Source organism: Triticum aestivum, chromosome 2D, assembly GCF_018294505.1.
Source record: "Triticum aestivum cultivar Chinese Spring chromosome 2D, IWGSC CS RefSeq v2.1, whole genome shotgun sequence".
In the NCBI taxonomy this organism is placed as follows: Eukaryota; Viridiplantae; Streptophyta; class Magnoliopsida; order Poales; family Poaceae; genus Triticum; species Triticum aestivum.
Window position 1 is genome coordinate 24,075,375 of NC_057799.1, and position 22,174 is coordinate 24,097,548.

The 22,174-nt window shown below is 45.2% G+C and overlaps 2 protein-coding genes and 1 non-coding gene across 3 annotated transcripts; 2 read left to right on the forward strand and 1 right to left on the reverse strand.

Moving 5' to 3' along the window:
* The first annotated feature begins 12,406 nt into the window (after positions 1-12,406).
* LOC123051203 (protein SRC2) lies at positions 12,407-13,876 on the forward strand. Its single transcript, XM_044474015.1, has one exon. The coding sequence runs from the start codon at positions 12,478-12,480 to the stop codon at positions 13,609-13,611; it is 1,134 nt and encodes a 377-aa protein (XP_044329950.1). The 5' UTR covers positions 12,407-12,477; the 3' UTR covers positions 13,612-13,876.
* A 2,123-nt stretch (positions 13,877-15,999) lies between these two features.
* Positions 16,000-16,072, forward strand: TRNAK-CUU (transfer RNA lysine (anticodon CUU)). The gene has a single exon. It is a non-coding gene; the product is annotated as a tRNA-Lys (tRNA).
* Positions 16,073-17,757: 1,685 nt separating this feature from the next.
* On the reverse strand, positions 17,758-20,674 carry LOC123048414 (receptor-like protein 15). The gene is made up of 3 exons (XM_044471518.1): positions 20,302-20,674; positions 20,057-20,203; positions 17,758-19,979 (listed from the first exon to the last, which is right to left on the reverse strand). Exons 1-3 carry the CDS (start codon positions 20,672-20,674, stop codon positions 17,758-17,760), a joined length of 2,742 nt encoding a protein of 913 aa, XP_044327453.1.
* Between the last annotated feature and the right edge of the window lie 1,500 nt (positions 20,675-22,174).

Here is a 22,174-nt window from a genome sequence, read left to right on the forward strand (position 1 = left end):
TTATTGGGGGTTCAACAGTAATGGAAAATTTTCCACTAAATCTGTGTATAAGTGGTTAGAGAGTCCTCTCAGTGGTTGCCATTACAGGTGGGTTTGGAAAGCTAAAATCGCACTCAAAATTAAGATATTTCTGTGGCAGCTATCCCAGGATGCAGTGCTTACCAGACAGGTCATGCGGACGAGAAAGTGGCCTGGGAATCCCACCCGCTCTTTCTGTAATGAATTGGAAACCTCCCAACATCTATTCTTCACCTGTCCTGTGGCCAGGGTGATTTGGAGATGTGTTGGGGTGGTATTGGGTACGGAGATGTGTCCGAATAGCTACTGGCAGTATTTTGTTTGGTGTCATGCGTTTTTCCCTGCTGGACAAAAGTATTATACTGTTGGCTTGGCTGCTGCCTGCTGGGCCATTTGGCTTGCCAGGAATCGTGCTACTTTCGGAAAGAAGCAGATCAAAACACCCTTTGAGATAGTCTTCTCTTTGTGTTCTTTTTTGTTATACTGGGCAGGTCTACAGCAGGAGGAAGGCGCCAAGGAGCTGCGAAGTGGTGCTGAGATGATCAGGTTGAGCACGATGCGCTTGATGGGGATGTGCAATGCTGCGAGAGTGCCGATCGGAGGAGACTGAGGCTACCCAAGACGTACTCTGATGGTGCTGGGAAGTTTTTATTGATGGTGGCATGTCCCAGTGTGTGGGATCTTGTTTGTCTTAGTCTGTAACGCTTTTGATGTACACTGTGAATTTGGTGCTGTCAGGTTTTCGCCCCATGGCGTTCGTTTCGATGGCGGGCGAACGCAGTGGGTTTCCTGGCAGTGCCCGAACTCGCTCTACCTTTTTCCCTTCTTCTGACATGTTTCTGGAACTCTGTATTTCTGTTCATTTGCAATGGAAAGGGGTATAGCCCGGTTCGAAAAAAAGATCTTGCACTAGTGACGAGGACCAAACTTGGGCCATGATTGAACCATTAAGCACTAATCTTGGTCATGTATAATTATTATCTTCCCCGCACTTTGTGGACTTGACCGCCAAAGCTCTTGCACTAGATATGCAGGCCAAGAGGGGGGCAGAACAGAAATATGCACGACTTTGGAGTCGACCAGTAGCCAGTCCTTAGTTGAGAGTGCCGAACCAGTAGCCAATAATCCTACAGGCTTTCGGTTGCATTTCAGACTTTGAGTAGGGACAGTTTGGTGCAGGTTTCCAGTTGGCCTCAAGGTTCCATAGTAGCTCTGTTAGAGGCTCAACAAAATCAAAATGTTCAATGTAAGTCATGTTGAGAATCAGGTCATTCGGAATATGAGGGCAATGGCAAATTTCCAACAAACAAACATTAGGGTAAAGTAAATCACAGATTGAGTTTCAGAGAAATACTACTATGAAGAAACTGTACATGCTTTCTGAAAGAAAATGTGGGAACTCATACTAATAAACAACCTAAAACAACGTTGTAAGCCACTGCACTTACCTTGAGTGGCATCCGGCGCCTCCCTTGCTCCTCCGCAAGGACAGCAGCGAGCGTACGGCATGCCATCCATCTCCTCCTCTTGCTCCGGTCGTCGACGATGCTCAGCGCGCTCCTCCAACGGTTTTCCTATTCGAACTGTTCCCGCTCTCGGCGCGACGCGGCGGCGAGAGGTCCGGCATGGAGAAGAAGAGGGAGTGGGGAGGCGGTGGAGGAGGATTCCGGCAACGTGGCCACGGCGGGGGTGGGGAAGCAAGACGAGGAGGACTTTTTTTTTTTTGGACCGAAACGAGGAGGATACTTGGGCTCAGCGAGATGCTGCCCAGTTTGGCGATATTCGATCGGCCCGTTTCGAACGCGATACACGACGTGTTACAGCCAGCTGAGCTAGCAGTCGTGTCTGATCAAATGGTAGCGTCAAATCGTAAAGAACCAACACAATGCGCAGATCCGAATTAGTTCAGGAATATCAAAAGCAATTTTTTTTTCAAAAAAGGAATGTTCTATGAAACACAAACCCTTTCCAAATTTCTGAACAAATTAAAAAAAAACTATAACATTTTTGAAGAAACGGAAACAGATTTCAAAATTACAAAACAAAATTTGGAAATGTGAACATATTTTGAAACTCCTGAACAAAGTTTGAAAATGTGATCATTTTTTGAAACTTGTGAACAATTTTTTAAAATCCTGAAAAAATGAAAACGTGAACAATTTTTCAATTTTTTTCACATTTTTGAAAATGGGAACTTTCTTAATTGTTTTGAAAAACCTGAACAAAATATTCTGAACAATTTTTCTAAAACAAGAACATTTTTGAAATTCCGATCAATTTTGGAGAAGTGCATTTTTTTTGAATTCATGAACAATTTTGCAAAATACAAATATTTTATGAAATTTGGTACATTTTTTAAAAAACATGAACATATTTAAAATTTTCCGAACAAAATCTTAAAATATGATCTTTCTAGAAAAATAAAATAATTTATAAAAATAGAAAAATAAATGAAAAAAGGAACAAAAAAGAGAAAAGAAATAATAAAAAGAAACATAAAAACGGGAAAAATAAAAATAAAAAACTAAAAACGGTAAAACCCAAGAAGAAACAGGAAAACCTCTAAAAAGAAACAAAAAAGCGGTTCAGGGACTAGCGCTGCGGTGTTTTGCCTGTGCATTGCGTCGATAGTTCGACTCAGGATGGGAACGGGCTGACCCAGACTTGGCCTTGGACCCGGCCCATGTGGCCCAAGGCCAATTTGAGAGGCCGAGTCGACCCATATAAAAAATAGTCAACGGCGTCGTTGGCTCGACGGGTATTTCGGGTTAACCCAATTTTTTTGCTTTACATTGCCTTGTGGATAAACAAAATGTTAAAATTAGGCACCATTTATAATGGAATCCGACTAGTGTACCAACTAATGAGATTACTAATACATGGTTGACAAAAATGTTAGAATGTAAACAGAGTTAAAGAATGCATCGCACACTGTATTCTTTCATTTGGGGTTACAAGTAAGTAGCAGTACAAGTGTGTGTGTTAGAGAGAGAGAGAGAGGACGAGGCAGTGCACCTGGTAGGCTGGTACACACCCTGCACTACTACCTCCGTCCTCATTAATTGATCTCTTTAGTATTTTATGCCAAATATTAACCATATATTTAACTAAGAAAATGATATTGCATGTCACAAATAATTCATATAATTGGATTTGTATTTGAACATAGTTTCTAGCGATATTATTTTTGTTACATGCATTAACATTTGCTTAGTTAAATGTAAGGTCAAAATTTAGCACAAAATACGAAGGGCACCAATAAACCAGGACGGAGGTAGTAGTAGGGAGCGGCACAACAGATTTCTAACAATAAAAAAAATCAAACCGTCAACTTGTGGTTTTATACATGCCTGAAACATATCAAGACAATTTTGTTGTTGATATACGCGAGCATTCGCCGGAAATTATACGACAGACTACATTGCAAAATCGGGTCCTACGGCAACACAACCACGACGAACATTGCAGCTGGTGTGAGATAAGACTATAGGATGGGCCGACCTGGCTGACCCAGCGGGTCACCCGGTGCCGGCCCTATTGACCCAAATCACGTTTGAGACCGATCCACATGACCCATTGGCCTTGAATTTTTGGATGGTCAGCGACCCGGCGGGCCGAGCGGGCCCATTCCCACCCTGAAGTTCGACGCAACAAGCGGGAATGGGGTTTCCCTTCTTCTTCGCTCGCGTATATACATAAAAGGTGCATACAGTTGGAACGACTGAACTAGCTTTCCTTTCCAGTTTTGGGAAGGTTCTAGAACCTTTTCAGACTTTTTTTTGTTTTTTCTTCCGTTTTTTCATGTTCATTCTATCTTTTTTTTCCTTTTTTTTAAATTCACGGACATCTAGATTAGTGCTACTTTTTTTTAGAAAAGGAGGAGGACCCCGCCTCTGCATGTGGGCGATGCATACGGCAACTTTATTAATTATTCTCACAAGACCTTACAAAGTTATACAACAGTAAGACTAAAGCCATCATCTAAGCAACAATTGTCGCTACTTCTATCCAATTGATGAAGGGGCGCTGATAGTCTGGGCCTAATACCAAACAGACATTGCAGCCAAACCTAAACATCTAAGACCTGAGGTCCCAACCAGGACACCTGCCGGGTATGGGGCACCTACCAGTCTGGCGCACTCCTCAACCAGGACGCCTGCCGGGTATGAGGCCGCCGCAGCTACCTGCCACCAATCCATCTTCAGTGTTGTACTGCTGCACCACCTTGCCCGGCCTCTCTGCCATCGACGCCTGATAATGTCACCCTCCTGCGCGAGTCCCTCGCCACACATCGGGCGCCGAGTCTCCACTGCGCCACGCCGCCGAGAAACGCCACCATTATTGTGCAGAATGAATCACCGCTCCACCAATTATTTCGTCCACTGGTCCCTCGAGCCCGTGTACACCTCCAAGAATGACGCCACAAGAGGAAAACGACACAATAATGCCGCCGTCATTCGATCTACTGATTTAGGGTTTCCCCTGGAGGTAGCAGATAGTGGCCTGGAACTTCTCAACAACGATGCCTTCAACAAAGAAACGACACCGAATAGTGCCGCCATCGCCGGCCTCGGCAGCAGCCGCGAGCAGGTCTTCACCCAGATCTGTTCCAATGGCCTCCGTCAAGCTTCTTGTGCACGGATCGTCCACCACCGCAGCCGCCGCGTCGCCCGTCACGAGTCCACAGCCGCCGACACATCCTCCGCCGTCCGGGGCCGCCGCCCCGGGATCCTGCCCTTCTGGTCGTCGGAACGAAGCCACCGAGCCCCATCGAGGGCGGGCAACGGGGCGGAGAAGCTAGATCCGGCCAAGCCCGGCCAGGATCCGGCCTCTCCCCACGCTGAAGCCACTCCCGCGGCCCTGCATCTCATCCGCGCCTGAGGCGACGCAGGCAGCGCACGCGCGCGCAACGCCGCGGAGAGGGGAAACGCCCCGCCGCTACCTTCCCTGGGGCGCGCGCGGACTTCGCCGGCGGCCCCTCCAGCGACGGCGAAGCAAGGGAGGGGGCGAGGGGGACCTAACTGCTCAAAAATGCCATCGCTCTGTTAGATGCATGCTTAAAAATGCCACTAGACACCATTACTGTCAGCTAAAAGCCCGTTTACCATGTTATTGAACCAAAATACCCATGGACCGACATGTCAACTCTCCTTCTATCTCACTACGATAAATGTGGGTCTCACTCAATCCCCAACATCGTCCTTATTTTCTTCTAAAATTATTTGCTTGCTTACTCATGATAAGTGAGGCCCGCACTTATCATCATGTAATAGAGAGAGCTGACATGTGGGTCTAGAGGTATTTTGGCCATACTACATGGTCAACATGTTTGACCTGACACTAACGGTATCTAATGGCATTTTTTAGCAAACATCTAACGAAGCGATTACATTTTTTAGGTATGTAATGGCATTTTGAGCAACATCTCATGGAATGATGACAATTTTTGAGCAGTTGTAAGTTTAGTGGCAAAATTGAGTAGTGGGACACAATAGTGGCATAAATGATAAAACCCTTTCAAAAAAGATTTTGTAATAACATATTCCATTCATTTAAGAAAAACTAACCTATTTCACTCATTTCTCACAAAATTTAAAATAGATTTCACTCATTCCATCTAACATATTTCAGTTGTTTCACTCATTAAAAAAAAGATTTTACAACCTATTCCAGTCATTTCAAAAAAGATTTCATAAATAGCATATTCCACATATTTTAAAATAGATTTCACTCATTCCATATAACATATTTCACACGTGCACTGGCATGATTCTTAGAGATCATGCGGGATCAATCATCTTTAGCTCATGCAGACACCTACACACGTGCACGGTGCACTGGAGCAGAACAACTTGCGATAAAAGAGGGAATTTCTTTATCTTTACAATGGAGCAATTTACCCATTGATATAGAGTCAGATTGCTTGGAGGCCATCTCAATGATCAAGGAAGGAGTCGCAAACAGATCGAAGTATGCATTTATTGTTAGAGAGATCATTCTTAGTATGGTAGAGAGAAAATCTTGTATTGCTCATACTCATCAGAATTGTAACGGCGCTAGTCATTTCATGGCTAACTTTGGTAGGTTGCAAGGCCGAACCGCGGTTTGGTTATGCTCTTGCCTAGAAGAAGTCCTGAAAATTGTTCGACGAGATTGTAAGACTGAAAATTGAGTATTACGAGAATTATTTTGCAAAAAAAAAGATGTACGGACTACAATACCGCAAAATGACTTTGCGGACGTTAGGCTAGATGCACATAAAACTGGAGTGCGGTGCACCAGATACGTACTTTCTCATCCAGAGAGCTGTGGTCCTGTCTCGTCTTTAGCCTAGCTTTGGTGGGCATATAGCATACCTGTCGCCTGAATCGCTGCTCTCTTCATGGCTTCTACCGCGTACGAAAAAAGCAAGTACTGTATTCTAATAGAACCTGATCTTCCTATCGTCGCGGCTGAGATGCCCGCAGAACTGGGTTCCCTGAAGAATAGCGTGCCACTAAATAATTGAGGGATCATATTCTCACGTTGCTTAATGCATGGTATAGATATTTGCGAGGCATGGAATAACAAGGAACATAATAGGATAGAGCATCATTCTTTCCCCTTTCATATATGTATGGGGGTAGTTCCACCGTGCAGCTAGAGAGCTTGCAAACTCCGTACACAACAATGTCTTCGAGCGCATCCGCGACCGCGAGCATACCTTGGGGCGCTTCCTCGAGTGCATCTGCGAGCACACCTTCGGGCGCTTCCTCGAGTGCATCTTCGAGCACACCTTCGGGCGCTTCCTCAAGTGCATCTTCAAGTTATTTCTTTCATGATCACGTCTCATCAGTTTGTGCTGCTCATCACGGTGGTGCTAACACTCCCACACCCGAAGAAGAAGAGCACAAGAAGATCCTGGAGCAGCTGATGGTGTTCACAGTGGTGCTAATGACCATCCTCGGCGCTTCCCTCTTCATCATCGGACTCCGGCGCCTAATCCATGGCCGGTACACCCTGCATCCCATCGTGCGTGTCCTGTTGCACTCTACCCTTGTCCTGTTCCTCCCCCTCTTGTCCTATGTCTTCTCGCACACCAAGGGGGGGCAGCATGAGCTTCTCCTCATGGTCCTCTGGATGCTACTCATAGAGCTCATCCGCAAGAAGGTGCAAGCAATGGTGCAACCAACTGATGGCTCCTCCTTCTCGAGGGGCATTGGTCGGTTCACGTTGATGGATTACTCTGATGAACTGGCTCGCTTAGTGTGGATTGGATATCTTATATACTCCCACTTATCGGTAGGGGAAGGCAAGCTATTGGACACCATGTTTGTTGTCCTTTGGTCACTAGGACTAGTGAAACTAGGCCAGAGGGTGTTAAATACCTGGATGGCCCAGGATTCTTTTGCTGCAGCCAAGAACGCTCACCTTATTGCAGGATACATGCAACATGTCATGCTGCATGATCAGGCGAAGAATACTGGAGAGGGTGCTGCTAGTGAGTTCCACTCCAAAACTGCAGCTGTCATCATGGGCACATGCATGTATACGGTGATGGGGGAGGAGAAGCTTGTTCTCACAAAAAAGGAAAGGAAAGATAAAGGTGGTGGAGATACCCCCGCAAAAACAAAAGGTGGAGGAGATGCAGGCACAGTCACAGAGCCAAGGATATTCACTACCCCAAGCGGCTACAATGTGGGATACTTCCCTCATGAACATCATATTAATCACGACCTTCTCTCCATTGACCTCAAGAAGGTCAAGTGCTTGGTTACCGTGTCCACGATCTGGGACCTAGCCAGAAAGGACAAGGTGCTCTTCTCAAAAGATGCAAGGCGTCGGAGCCTCAAGAATCTGTGCCTTTCATATGCTCTTTTCAAATTGCTGCGTCGCCGGTTCGAGCATTACCCTATGGTGGAGGTTGGCTCAACCATGGCGCGTGAGCTAATGCTTGAGGGACTACTTACTCTCGACGACTGTCTCGAGAGCAGCCATGATGAACTCTCTAATATCCTTGAAAAAGAAAAAGAAGAGGAAGAAGGCCTTAATATCCATCTCAAGAGCAGGAGCAGCCATGACCAGCTCCCTAATAATATCCCTGAAAAAGAAAAAGAAAAAGAAAAGGAAAAAGAAAAAGAACTACTTAAGCTTAATGCCAAGAGGGCTTTTCAAGTTCTTCAGCTTGAGCTCAATTTCCTTGAAAACTACTACCAAGCAGTCGTCCCTGTGGTGATGTCTAATCCATTTCTTTTTGTTGGCAACTTCCTCTTGTCTCTTCTCTTTGTTGCCATATACCTCCTTGCCGTTGTGGCGATGAGCCAAAACTTTGATGATATATATTGCACAAATCTTGGCCAACGACGACTCTCAACCCGAGATCAGCTTATCACCATCTCTCTTGGGATCATCCTCCTTACCATTGAAATTATCGAGTTCCTCTCCCTCTACTTGTTCTCCAATTGGCTCCTGGTGCGCCTGCTGTGCTTCTACGTGCGAGCTGCAAATCGATGGAACAAGTGGCTTGCTCACTGGATCATTGTAGCCGCCATGTGGGTTAAAAGACGTGCCTTGAGGGATGGGGATGCCTGCATCAAGATCCAGCAGGTGTCCATTCTTCAACTTTGTGGTACTATTGACACGTTGTGGGCACTGACTTCACAAGCACTTGCTGCCCGAGTTGTTGGGCCACAGCGGTCTGTGACGGTGAGCATGGAAGCTAAGGTTGCCATTGTGAAGGCCTTGAACGGCGCCGTCGACCCAAGAAATACCGGAAGCATTAGCTGCCCATATGTTAATGGCGTTGTCGAGTGTGGCAGTATTACCGAGACCATCCTGGCATGGCACCTTGCCACTGATCTCCTTGTGTTTGAGCTTGAGAATAATGTAGGAGTATCAGATGACCAGAAGGTGGCGACTATGCTGGCACGATACTGCATGTACTTGGTAGCAAACATGCCTGAGCTGCTGGTAGATGACCAGGCATGGGCTGCAGATATATACCAAGATATGAAGGACTACATGGAAAAGTTGCCGCCGCAGTGTTGTGTTATGACAGGAAACACATCAAGGCGGCGACGCATGGCGTTGATGATGGCCAAGAATGCGGGAGACATAGAAGAAAAGACGACAAAGCTGGGCATGGAGGTGTTTGATGGGCTCCTCAATAAGCGAACCCAAGAAGGAGATGCTGCAGTGTGGAAGAGTCTAGCTGATTTCTGGACAAAACTGCTCATCTTCATGGCCCCATCCGAGAACGTTCAAGGCCATGCCAAGACATTGGCCACCTCTGGTGGTGAGCTTATCACCTACCTTTGGGCCTTCTGCACTCATGCAGGCATTTCTCGTCAGCAGGAGGAGCTCCGGGGCCAGCAGGTGTAGTGCTTCACTCTACTGGAGAGCTGCTCGCTTGTGTTGAATTGAACGTCGACATGATGGTGATGGGTTTTATGACATATGCCAACCTGTTTCTCTTGATGTACAGACCTGTACTGTATGGTTTGTTTAATTCTTAACTATCCGAATCTCAGGCAGTATGTGTATGTGTGGTTTGTGTACGGGCTTGTATATTGTACAACTCTATTTTGATTAACGTAGACTAGAGGATACTGCTATCTTTTCAGTTTTATCAGGTCGGTTCTTATGTGACTTGTATTTTGTTTTTTATGATATGAATGAGACACGTATTACCATGAAAAAAAAAGTCTCCTGTGAAGTTACTGTCTCATCTCACCTATGGTCCACTTGTTGTTTTGGGAGCTGAATTTATTCTTTACAAGGGTGTTGCCGCGGCGGTCTGTAGTGATGGTAATAATATGTTCAGACTAGTCACAGTGGGGAGTAACTTAGAGTAGTAACATGCATATGTTACTAGTCTATGTTACTACCTCCACAGTGGGTAGTAATATATGTGTTGTGTCATGCATCACTTCATTTATTATGTTATAGACTCATCTTTTCTTGATATGTGTGATGTTACAGTAACTAGTTATGTTACCACATGCCTCTCTTTCTTCATTAATTACATGCCACATCATCTATTTTGCCTAGATAAGTGTGATGTTACCACCTATGTTACTTTCACTGTGGGTAGTCTCATAGGAGCCTTGTCCAGCATCTTCAAGGGCCTTATTGATTGGCCTAATCTCGAAGCCCATGCATTCAATGAAGCGCTAGAACTTTCTCAAAATCCTTCATATCTCCAAGTTGATCATTTCATCAGCCTACCTCGAGCAGGGTCGGGCCATACTTGTGCGGACTGTGTGGCCCGCACAGGGCTCATAAATTTGGGTGCCCCAAATTTTTTATATGCCTATGTATATATTTTTGATTTTTCGTGGGGTAGGAGTTGGGCCGTGCATGAAGCTGGGCCGCTGCCTGCTGGTGTGTGACTCCGCCCGCGTGTGATTCAGGCGTTGAGGGTCCAATGATCTGTTTGTTGAGTTGAAGTTTCTTCAAAATTTCATGTCAAAAGAAAATATCGGACTTGTTGAAATTATAATTTGTTTAAAGCGGCATAATTGTTTTCCAAATGCAAGTATTGCATACAAGAGTTCTGTTGACCATTCCTATGACTGTTGCATTGCAGAACGAAGCTTTTCTAAATTGAAGTTACTGAAGTCCTATATGGGTACTACTATGACACAACAAAGAATCATTGATTTGGCCACGATAGCACTTGACAGCGAAGTGTTGGTGGGGGAGCGTGCAGGTTCATCGAAAATTTACTGTCAGCGGCGTGGATGGGACGCATCAGAACCGTCCTTGGTGTATGGACTTCGGCAAGGCGCTGAAGATTCACCTGGTCCGCACGCGGATACGTGCCACGATTCGTTGCGGCACGCAGGTACAAGCTACCCTCGCCTTTCCTTTGTTTAAACTGAGCCAGTGGGAGACCCCTATAGCAGGGAAGGTGCCTCAGAGTAGTATCAATAGGGGAAGGCTACTGCCTAGGAGGTGGACTCACATTCACAGAAAAGAACACACATTGTAACTCTCCACAGAGCTATATCATTCTAGAGCAGGAGTAAGATAGTATTACACCCACACGGTGGCTTGAACCTGGGTAGCTCCGGTGTACTCTAGTATCTTTCCCCCTCATTCACGGTGATCGATGACTTAGGAAACTCGACGTGTTCACTCCCTAGCTGAATTCTCAAAAACACAAATGTCAGTTTTTATACACCGACAAAAGGGAAGATTAAATCCCAGACCACCCTGGTCTGTAGGAAGACAAACTTCCTTCCACGTCACTTCATGATACTTCTTGCAAAAGAAAATGAGCTCTGAAAATATTCAACTAGTTCACACGTGTCAGTAGCAGATTATGCGGATGAGCTCCCGCCGATTTGGTCGTATTTTGATGTAAACCTTTTGGAACACGGTGACTTAAATTTACTTTATGTTTAATACCCTCTCCATCTCATATTAATTGATGCTAAAACGATGTATCTAGAGGGAGTAAAATGGTTGTGTGCGTCATTTAAAGCCGAGGCAGGGCCACCCCTTTTTGTAAAAAAAAAAAAACAAGGAGGGAGGAAAGCATGCATGAAACCAAGCAACAGTCAAATCAGTAAGTTTACATGTCAATCTAAAATCTTTACCGTCTGGGTCATCCATCCAGTAAATTAATCACTTAATCAGTAAGCTCACATGCGGGTCACATATGCATGGTACGTAGATATCCAAACCGGCCTCACATCTTTCGGCGAAGGAGAAAGAAGCCGAACGGATAAACCACAGGATATATAAAAGCTGGAAGCGAAGATATAGGCATCGATGGTCTGCAGGTAGTCTGGTGAAACGCCATTGTCAGAATCCCTTGAGGTGTCGATCGAGCATCAGATATATGCGCCGGCCATATCTCTTGCCTACATTCTATTCTAGGCTTGTGAAGCTTCGTGTAACGTGCTTGTGAAGATATGTGGACCGGGGGAATAACTTGATGCATCCATATCTTGCTTGGAATTAATCCCAAGCTGCGTGTGATTCTTGCCTACAGGGATTGATTGGTGTATATGCTTGTGAAGATGCCACTCGTGTATCTGCTTGCGAAGATGCCATTCTCCATCAAATGGTTCGGCAGCCACGTATATGTATGTGACTGTTTTTCCCATGAGAAATCGCCTTATCGACAAAAAAATAATCTGTTTTTTCTTTAATTTGAATGAACTTTTGGTAAATTTTATCCGGATTCCAAATTCATTAAAAAAATCGTCCGATAACCGCTCGGTATTTTTCGGTTACCACGGTAACCGAATATCTGGGTGCTACATGAGATTTTTTCTCATCTGGAATCCAAAACTTTGACGTTATATGCCTCCAATCATACAGGTGTCGACGGACGAGAATGATAGCCGGAATATTTTGTTTCCAAGCCAGATTATTTATTTGCCCACAGGCGCCTCCTATCTCTCTACAGATACATTACATTCCTCCTTCCCAGCTTGAAAGAAAACCAACATCACCAGAGGTTCAACAATGGCGCACAGAGCACTGGAGGTGACCCTCCTGTCGGCCAAGGACCTGAAGAACGTGAACCTGATCACGCGCATGGAGGTGTACGCGGTGGCGACCATCTCCGGCGACCCGATCACGCGGCAGTGCACCCCGCCGGACCCGCACGGCGGCCGCAACCCGACGTGGAACGCGACGCTGCGGTTCAGCGTCCCGGCCACCGCCGAGGAGGCCCGGGGCGGCTGCCTCCACATCCTCCTCCGCGCGGAGCGCATGTTCGGCGGCGATCGTGACGTGGGCGAGGTCATCGTGCCCCTGGCGGAGATCCTCACCGGCGGCGGCTTCGGGGCCACCAGCTCGCCGCAGTTCGCTTCCTACCAGGTCTGCAAGGTGCACCGCTCCGAGACGCACGGCCTGCTCTACCTCACCTACCGCCTCGGCCCCGTCGTCCCGCCGTCGCCGCCTGGGAAACCGGCTGACGGGTGGCCGGTCGTCGGGTACCCGGCGCCGCAGCCGCAGGTGATGCCGTCTTCGCCTGCAACACCAGCCGGCCATGGGGATGGGCCGTTTTCGCCGGCAAAACCAGCTGCTGGCTATGACGTGTTGCCGTCTCCAAAACCTTATGGGTACGGGACGACGCCGCCGTCTCTAAAGCCAACCGATCAGGTGGTGTCCATGACAACTTCTCCAAAACCAGTCGGGCGTGTGGTGTCTATGCCACCGTCTCCAAAACCAGTTGAACATGTGGTATCCATGCCGCCGTCTCCGAAACCAGCCGGGCGTGCAGTCTCCATGCCATCTTCTCCAAGGACAGCCGGGCACGAGGTGCCCATGCCGTCTTCTCCAAAATCACCCGGCGGACATGTGTCGTCTCCGAAATCAGCCGGTGGATATGTGCCGTCATCTCTGAAACCATCCGGTCATGTCGTGCCACCATCTCCAAAACCAGACGCGTCTATGGCCGTGCCGCCGTCTCCAAAGCCTGCCGGTGGGCATAATATAGCCATGCCGTCGTCTCCGAAACCATTCGGCGGGCATGCGTCCGTGCCGCCGTCCCCAACTCCATATGGTGAGGCGGTGGGCGAACGCATTTTTACCATGACAGAAATCTACCGGTGTCCCATTATCCAGCGAGGAGCTGCCACCACCCCTAACTAGTACCCGAGTACATGTTGAATGAATAACAAGAGCGTGTCGGCACATCACCTAAATATAAGTCGGCAAGGCTTCCATAGCTTACCCATCTAAGGTAGTCATGATCTAGTACTACACTAGTGATAGTTTGTTGGCTGTACTGCTAGATAAGAACAAGCGTGCCATGAGGTACTAAAAGCTAGCAGCTGTTTTAGTGGTGTATATAAGTCGGTTGTAAAAGCAATAAGAGCATTCAGGCTTCAAAGCCTCTAGTACTTGAGCTGCCTCAGTGGACGGCGGTTGTGGCGGTGGTCTCACCTTCGGCTAGGAAGGGGATTATTTCTGAAATTTCTACACCTACGAACAGCTGTTACGTAACCTACGTAATTTGCTAAAACGCTAATCAAACCGCCCCCCTGATTTCTAGCGTGGGCCCGTGCGCCCAACTAATGACGAATTAAAGACTGCCAAATCAGCAATTACGTAAAGTACGTAAGAATCCCTACGTAGATGCAGCATTACTCGATTAGTTCCTTGGTGCTCCTCACGGCGTGACTGAAGGGAAACGCTGGTTTCATATGATGCCACAGAAGTATGGTATAACTCCAAGGATGGAGCACTATATCAGCATGGTTGATATTTTGGCGAGAGGGGGTATCCAGAGCATGCGAATGAAAGCAGACGTTCGTGTATGGGGAGCTTTGCTTGCAGCTTGCCGGGTTCATAAGAACATCGATTTGGGAAAGCAACTGGCTAGGATTATGAAGAAACTAGGACATGAGGGGACTGGCAACTTTGTTCTGCTGTCCAACATATTCAGTGCCGCTGGGAGGTTCGATGAGGCAGTAGAAGTTCGAATAATACAGAAGGAGAAGGGGTTCAAGAAGAGCCCTGGCTGCAGTTGGATGTCTAGAGTCTGGTTCATGACCTCTCAGTTTTGTCTTATATCAGTCATTCAGCTTGCATGTCTTGAACAGCGGAGCATTTAGGGCATGGCCAATGCATAGCCCCAGGGTGATGTCTCGCATGGCATGTAGGATCGGATAACAGAAAAAGTAGGTTTGGATCGGGAAGCGGGATCCTTTGCAGGAGGCAGGTGCTTCGAGAGAGAAAGTGTGGTCTGGTGCATAAAGTTGGAAAACTTGAGATGAAAAGTAGGGATGCATGTTTAGTGAGACTCAACTTCTGTTCTTTGATGAGGCCCACTAGCAGTAGCTTGCATTGGGAAGAAAAAATTAACATAGATGCCTCAAATTATTTTTTGTCATGGGGCATCTGTATCCATATGCCACCATTGACATGCCCTTAAAACTTCATCAGAATGCCCTTTGAGGTGCCAGGTTTCTACGTTCCAGCAAGTTTTGCCCCCACAAAGGGTTATCCAAAGTGATGGTGTCATGAACTCAAAAGGAAAATCCCAGGGTATGTAAAGGTGCTATCGAAAATGAAACAAATTTAATACAATGATGGTATGATGATCTAAACAAGATCCTATTATGTGGATTTCAATTTGCAAACCAAGATGACACTGAATTGCTGTTGGTGTTGGTGCTTTCGCTCCAGGTCACAGGAAACTATTGACAATGTTACAAAGGATTTGGTACACAGTCAGGCTAGAATGACACAAATAGAACTTGCATCCCTAGTAGAAACCCCAGAGGTACATGCTTAGTATCATCAGTTGTAGAATTCTGACTTATCAGTTAGTCCTTTGATGAAATAAAATGATGTCCTGTGCACTTCCCTAACCTGGAGACTGGAAAAGGCAATCAGCACATGAAGGTAGACTCTTAAGCGTCATAATAATTTTCCTAGTTTCTCAGCCTTTCTCTCAATATCATTACTGGCTTGCAGCTCAAAAACATCATTAGAGGCCTAATGCTACCTTATTGCAGGAGAACATGGATATCCTGGGTACTGATTGCTATATGGGACTTGATGAGCAAAATATTCCTGGGATCCTTGCCCCAGCCCTGATTAGGGTGCAACAGGAAGCTCATTTAAGGTGCAACAGGAAAAAGCTACAGTACTAGAAAATGTGATCATCATTTGAAAAATGGTTGAGCTTTTAGATGCTGGGATAACCATCTGTGGGCCAAGGCCTCTCCCCTGTCGGTTAAGGGTGTTCCTCAAATAGATTTCACGGTCCCATAATTGGCGATTACTGATGAGCCGAGTGGCACAAATTTTTCTTTCTTTATTTGGATTCTTTCAGTGATAGAGCTCTCTGCCAATTGGCCTGGCCGAGTCTGAACATATTCTGAAAATGGCATCATGTCTTTCGTTTCACTGAAGCACTTGCTGATCCATCATATATATTATTTTCTCATTTTCTGCAGGTACTCTCTCTTCTTTGTTGCACCTTTGCGTTCAGAATGATCATATAGTGCCTTGAAAGCAGTCACTCAGCAAGCCCATCTAGCTCAGTTGGTAGAGCGCAAGGCTCTTAACCTTGTGGTCGTGGGTTCGAGCCCCACGGTGGGCGCATTTACTTTTGTCTATTTTTTTTTACTTTTACTGTGCCCGCTAACAAAACTCTGCCCTGGTATTTGTTGCCTGGCAAAATGCTCTACTGACAAACTGCATTTTCATGTGTGCTGACTTGTTGACATGTACAACAATGCAAAAAAGGTGATTTCATTTCTCAAATTCAGCGGGGAAAAAGTGGATCATAACTACAACAAATACTACATCACGGTAAATAATATACTTGATTGTATCCTTTACTATGTACAATGGATTGCTGTGAAAGGCCGTCTACTGATCTAAACATACATCTTACTTGGTGTTGTTTATGTATGACAACAGGCACGGCAGGGGGTATTGTACTGGTGTTGGTCACCCCACCATCTGAAGCAAACCTCAGTGGTTGTTGCATCTGGACCCGGAAGCTGCTGCTAGGATATTCTTCTTCGTCGTTGGCGGCGGCACACCGTCCTCTCGCCGCCACCAGGCTAGGCAGGCACAGCCCAAGACTGGACCCACTTCTCAAGTACTAAATTATGTTTTAATATTATATGCAGGGGAGAGGAGAAGACAACGGGAGCAGGGTAGAAGGAAGAAAACTTAGTCCTGATTGTTGGTCCTTGCACATTCGTATGAAATACATACCAATTGTTGGTCCTTGCACATTCGTATGAAATACATACCAATTGTTGGTCCTTCCACATTCGTAGTTGTAAACAAATTTGATTGTGCTAAAAAAAACATCAATCAAACAACATAGCCAATAAGAAACTAAGAACTAATTGATTCGATCGTTCAATATGGAACACAAAATGAGTGCCCGACTGAGGTCCTCTTCATCGTGGGCCTTTTGCATAAATCTCGGCATGCTTGCATTCAGAAACACAGCAGCCACCATGGACAGAAGCACATCAGTTGCTGACAAGAGTGGAATAAGTAAAGTAAAGGAGAAGCAGAGGAAGACGACTTCAATCAAGAACTCACAAAGGGTTGCAGCTTAGCATCATCAAATACCCTCAAAATCCTCAGCTACCGAATCATCCAGCATTACAAATATTATGAGACTACAGCAGTGCTAAAGAAAGTTCAGTTCAGACAAAAAACATAAGTGCTATAGTAAATAAAGAGCTATGCAGAACCAAGAATCCTCTCAAAACCTCAACTGCCCACCACCATTCTGCACCTTGAGCTTACAGAAAAGCAGCAAAAGCATCCAACACCCGATGATTGCAGCCACCATTCATAGTTCTACTTTTACAGTGATTCTTCTTTAACAAAATTCGACAGAACTCTTCCCTGCTAAAAAGAAGATTAAAACCCAGGCCTCCCTGCTCTGTAGGAAGATAAACTTCCTCCCACATCATTCATCATAACTTCTTGCAAAAGAAAATGAGCTACGAGAAACACCGACCATTCTACTCGCAGGCGGCAAAATCTTAACTGCCAGCATTCCAATCTCTTGCCAAGTTCATTTTCAACAAGATTCCACCAAGATTTTATTACCCGCCTTCTTAAACCAGAGCTTGCAGGGACACAGCTTCAACAAGCAACAAAAGATAACATAGTTTGCAGATACAAACATTATCGGAAAGCAGATTACTAAAGTGATCTGCCTGTGTTGTTTACACATCATCACTGTTAATCAGTAGCCCTCTCTCTCTTTTTACCTCTTACAGTCTGAGAAATTCTCAAAAAAAAAAACTATTACAGTTTGAGAATAAGACGCTGCCCAAATGGATGGCAGAATACGAATGTGATAGTGGCCCAAAATGCCAAGACGAATGAAATGGCACCGACCACGTAAAGGATCGGGTCAGAATCATCAGCCACACTTCCTGCAACACCATTTGGTGCCATGGGACCTGAACTTGAAGTGCATGATCTAAGGTTGTTGTTCCCTTTGTAACTGTTCATATCGAATGTGCTGAACTGACCAGTGGCTGGTAGACATCCCGATAAGTTATTGTCTGCCACAGAGAACACCTCTAGCGATGATAGCCGAGTTATCTGCCATGGTATCGATCCATTCAGCATGTTTTTTGATAGGTCTAAGCTTTCGATCTCACTCATGTTTGCGAAGGTTGCAGGAATTGGTCCAGTAAATAAATTGTTCGACAAATTGAGTGACTTGATGTGGCTCAGATTCCCTATCTCCTTCGGAATCTCACCTGACAGCATGTTTGCAGAAAAGTCAATGCCAGACATCGACATGAAGAAGTTCCGTCCGTATGTATAGGGGTTCCCTTTAGTTGTGAAGGTGAAGCCTGAGAGGTCATACTCACTGCTATACAGTGAGTCCACACCATAATCCCCCAATTCATAAGTACTACTACCACCTGAGGGCCAACCATCGTATTCATAAGCATCATCAAGGAGTCCAAATGGAATGCCACCAATACATGGTGGTATGGAACCCGAAAGTATGTTGTTCGAAATGTCAATTATACTCAAGTGTTGGAGATTACACAGATTTGAAGAGATCTGCCCCTGAAAGTTATTTCTGCTTAACAAAATTACACTGATTTGAGTAAGATAAAGCATCCAGTCAAGGTTGCCTGTGAACTGATTATGGCTGAGATCCAAAGCTGTAATGTAGGTGCTGTTGAAAAAGACATCCGGCAAGCCTGACAGTGAATTCCCAGACACACTCAGAAACTCGAGGTATAATGAAGTGCTGCAGTTTGGCATACGCCCTGTAAAGTAGTTGTCTGACAGATCTAACATATCAAGAAGTGTTAATTTGCAAATTCCTCGGTGAATGCCACCAGTTAAACCATTACTAGCAAGGCTCAAAGCACGCAGTTCAGGAAGATCCCAGAATGAAGTGTCCAGTTCTCCCGACATCTTATTACCATGTAAATCCATGATGGCTACATCCCCAGACAGATTTCTAGGGAAAGTCCCTTCAAATTTGTTGTTGTCTAGGTATATTCCCCACAGGTCAGCAGAGAAGCTACTAGCTCCATCAAATATCTTGCCCCCGAGAGTATTGTTTGAGAGCTTCAATATATCCAGACTATGGCAATCAGTGAACAAGCAAGATGGCACTTTTCCTGTAAATTTGTTATTTGATAGGTCCATAACTGATAAGTTGCTCATGTGGCACAGTGATGGTGGTATTGTTCCAGAAATAATATTGTGGGAAACATCAAGAACAACCAGATTAGGAAACATCAAACTGATGTTGGCTGACAGCTGTCCTTCAACTAGGTTCAGAGATATGTTCACCAGTTTGAGATTGGTTTGGTGTTGCCATATCAGATCTAATGATCCAACTAGTAAGTTATTTGCAAGATTCAGGTAAATTAGTGTCACTTCATTTGTCAACAGCCAACTGGGCATGCTTCCAGGTAAATTATTGTTGGACAAATCAAGAAACTTCAGACGATGCTGTGTGCGTAGGAAATGTGGTTCTGTAATGATGCTCTTGTCAAGGTTACACCAAGAGAGCTTTAGTGTTCTCAATCTAAATTTAGGTACCCAGCCATGCATTTTCACTTGAACAACCAAATCGGTATTCCTGGACAGATCTATCTGTTTGAGCTTCGTGCAGTTTCTTATCCAGAAGAAATCAAATGGACCGCTTAGCTTGTTATCAGATAACCTGATAGTTTTAAGCAACGAGGAACATTTCCAAGACGAGTTTATAGGTATAGGTCCTTGCAAGAAGTTTCCTGAAAGATCCAAGTACTCAAGGTATAGGGGTGCAAATAGGGATGCTGGGATGCTACCACTCAATTGATTGGATGTCAAATAAAGTTCTCGCAGGTTCCAAGATGAGTTTATAGGTATATGTCCTTCAAAGAGGTTTTCTGAAAGATCCAAGTGCTCAAGGAATGGAAGCGCAAATAAAGATGCAGGGAGGCTACCGCTCAATCCATTGGATCTCAAATGCAATTCTCGTAGGTTCCGGAGATTTTGGAAACCTGTCATGTATTCATGCATTAAATCAACTAAAAACAATAATTTCACCAACTGAAAGGGAATGTTAAACTCATCGTACCTATATTCTGAAGAGCCCCACCCATGTTGTTTCGATTGAGATTTATGGCTTCCAAAGAAACCAATCTGCCGATGGATCTTGGGATACCCCCGAACAATTGGTTGTCACTGAGGTCAAGATACTTGAGCTTACTCAATCCTTGGAGACCTGAGTAATTGCTTTATTCAGAATAAAATGATTTGTAATCAAAACTACTGGAAAAAAATAAAATTAGAGTTGCATGCATTGCAATATGACTTACATACCCTCGAAATTTTGTAAATTAGCTTCTTGTCCAGAGAAATCCAGTAGCTGAAGCTCCCGAAACGAAGAAAAAATCTTCAAGTTAAGATTCGAGCTTTCGTCTTCCATACTAGGCGAGTATGGGGTCAAGTCCTGGGAAAGGTCAAGATGCGATATTCGTCGCGTGCTACTGTTGCATGTGACCCTTTCCCACGAGCAGCAGTCATCATCGCCTCCCCAAGAAGTGGGAACCATGTACTGCACGCTCATGAACCAAGAGCTAATATCCATGAGGGCTGCTCTCTCCTCAATGAAGCAGCCCGAACAACTCAGAAACATGGAGTTCAGTATGCCGAGGACCAGGAATAAACATCTCCATGACACATAGTAGCTCATTTCGATGAAAAGGTTTTCACGTTGTACACGTCTGGGAGCAGGATGCGTGCCTATTTATAGTTGGCCATCCCTAGACTATAGACTAGCTCAATTAACACAGTTTAGTCCATGGTCAAGGACGTATGCCTGATCAGCAAAGCAACTTCATTAGTGGCATTGTTGACGAACATTTTGTTCAAGTCCCCTTTGGAGAATGGCCAGACATGGACCAACGACCAAACGTGGTCAATGACTGCACCACTAAGGAATAATCTTGGGGACACATAATATATTGTTCCGGGGTCCAAACACTGTGGACATTATTACCGAAGCTCCTCCACTTTTTCTTCAGTTTGAGCATGTTCTAATTTGCAGCACATACTAGTTGAATGCTTGTGTTGATATAAGATTGCAGAAATGAAGAGATCAAGCAATCAAATGAAGCAACTGGATTATTCAGACAATAAGGAGCTGAGAGTGTTAGTTATGCAAAAAAAAATCCAAGGGCATATCATGAGCGAGGAGCCGAGGACACCCTTTCGTCGATTCAGAGTGGGAAGAATGATGCATTGAAATTGAAAACATGATCTAGTCCATGCTCATGGAAATATTTGCAGGCAATGCTTCCTCAATACTAATAGCTGCCCACTTCAAAGAAAAGGGTTTTATCTTATCGCATCAGTTCAGCTGGGATGTAGTATTGAGAACATGAGACGTGCTTACTTGTTCTGCTCCTTGTGGTGTTTATAAGTGGCTATTGCATGATTATAAACTTGCTTCGTAAACAAAGTTTAGTCCATGGTCACGGAACGTATGCTTAGATTGTAGAACAACTTTAGCTAATAGCATTATTGGCTCATTGAGGAACATTTTGTTTGAGTCTATGCCAAAAGGCATGATACTAGTGACCAGAATTGGACTATGGGTGCGCCATTAACCATTAATCTTGGGCATATATAATATTATCGTCCCGACACTTTGTGGACTTGAGTGACACAGCACTTGCACTAGATATGGAGGCCATGATGGGCAGGAATATGCAGGACTTTAGAGTTGACCGCAAAGCACAGCACTCTGTCCTTGGTCCTGGGTGCAGAACCAGTAGCCAATGCTACAGGATTTCGGTTGCATTTCAGTGTAAGACAGTCCTACAGTTTGCTATAGCTTTCAGGGTAGCTTTGTCACATGCCCACCTACCAGTATGCCCAAATCAAATCCTTGTAGCATGTACCTATCTACTACTTCCTCCGTAAAGAAATATAAGAGCGTTGAGGGAGTATAGGCTTTTATCCAAATCATATTGAGTCTCAGGCCATTCAGAATATGATGGCAATGGCAATGCGAAATTGCCAACAAACATCAGGGGTGAATCGTCAGCTAGGAATACTAGAAGAACACTGAACTGCACATGTTTTCTGAAAAAATAAAGAATGTGAATTCAGACTCAACCTAAAGCTGCACATCCGGTCTCCCAGGCGCCGGAGGAGAGCAGCGTGACCTCCATGGCTCCATCTCCCCTCC

Bases quoted from the DNA above. Each gene is read 5' to 3' on its own strand.
- LOC123051203 (XM_044474015.1), top strand. From the start codon at position 12,478: ATGGCGCACAGAGCACTGGAGGTGACCCTCCTGTCGGCCAAGGACCTG.
- LOC123048414 (XM_044471518.1), bottom strand. From the start codon at position 20,674: ATGAGCTACTATGTGTCATGGAGATGTTTATTCCTGGTCCTCGGCATA. The intron at 20,204-20,301 runs GTATGTAAGTCA...GCAATTACTCAG, and splicing joins TAATTTACAAAATTTCGAGG to GTCTCCAAGGATTGAGTAAG. The intron at 19,980-20,056 runs GTACGATGAGTT...AATACATGACAG, and splicing joins TGGGGCTCTTCAGAATATAG to GTTTCCAAAATCTCCGGAAC.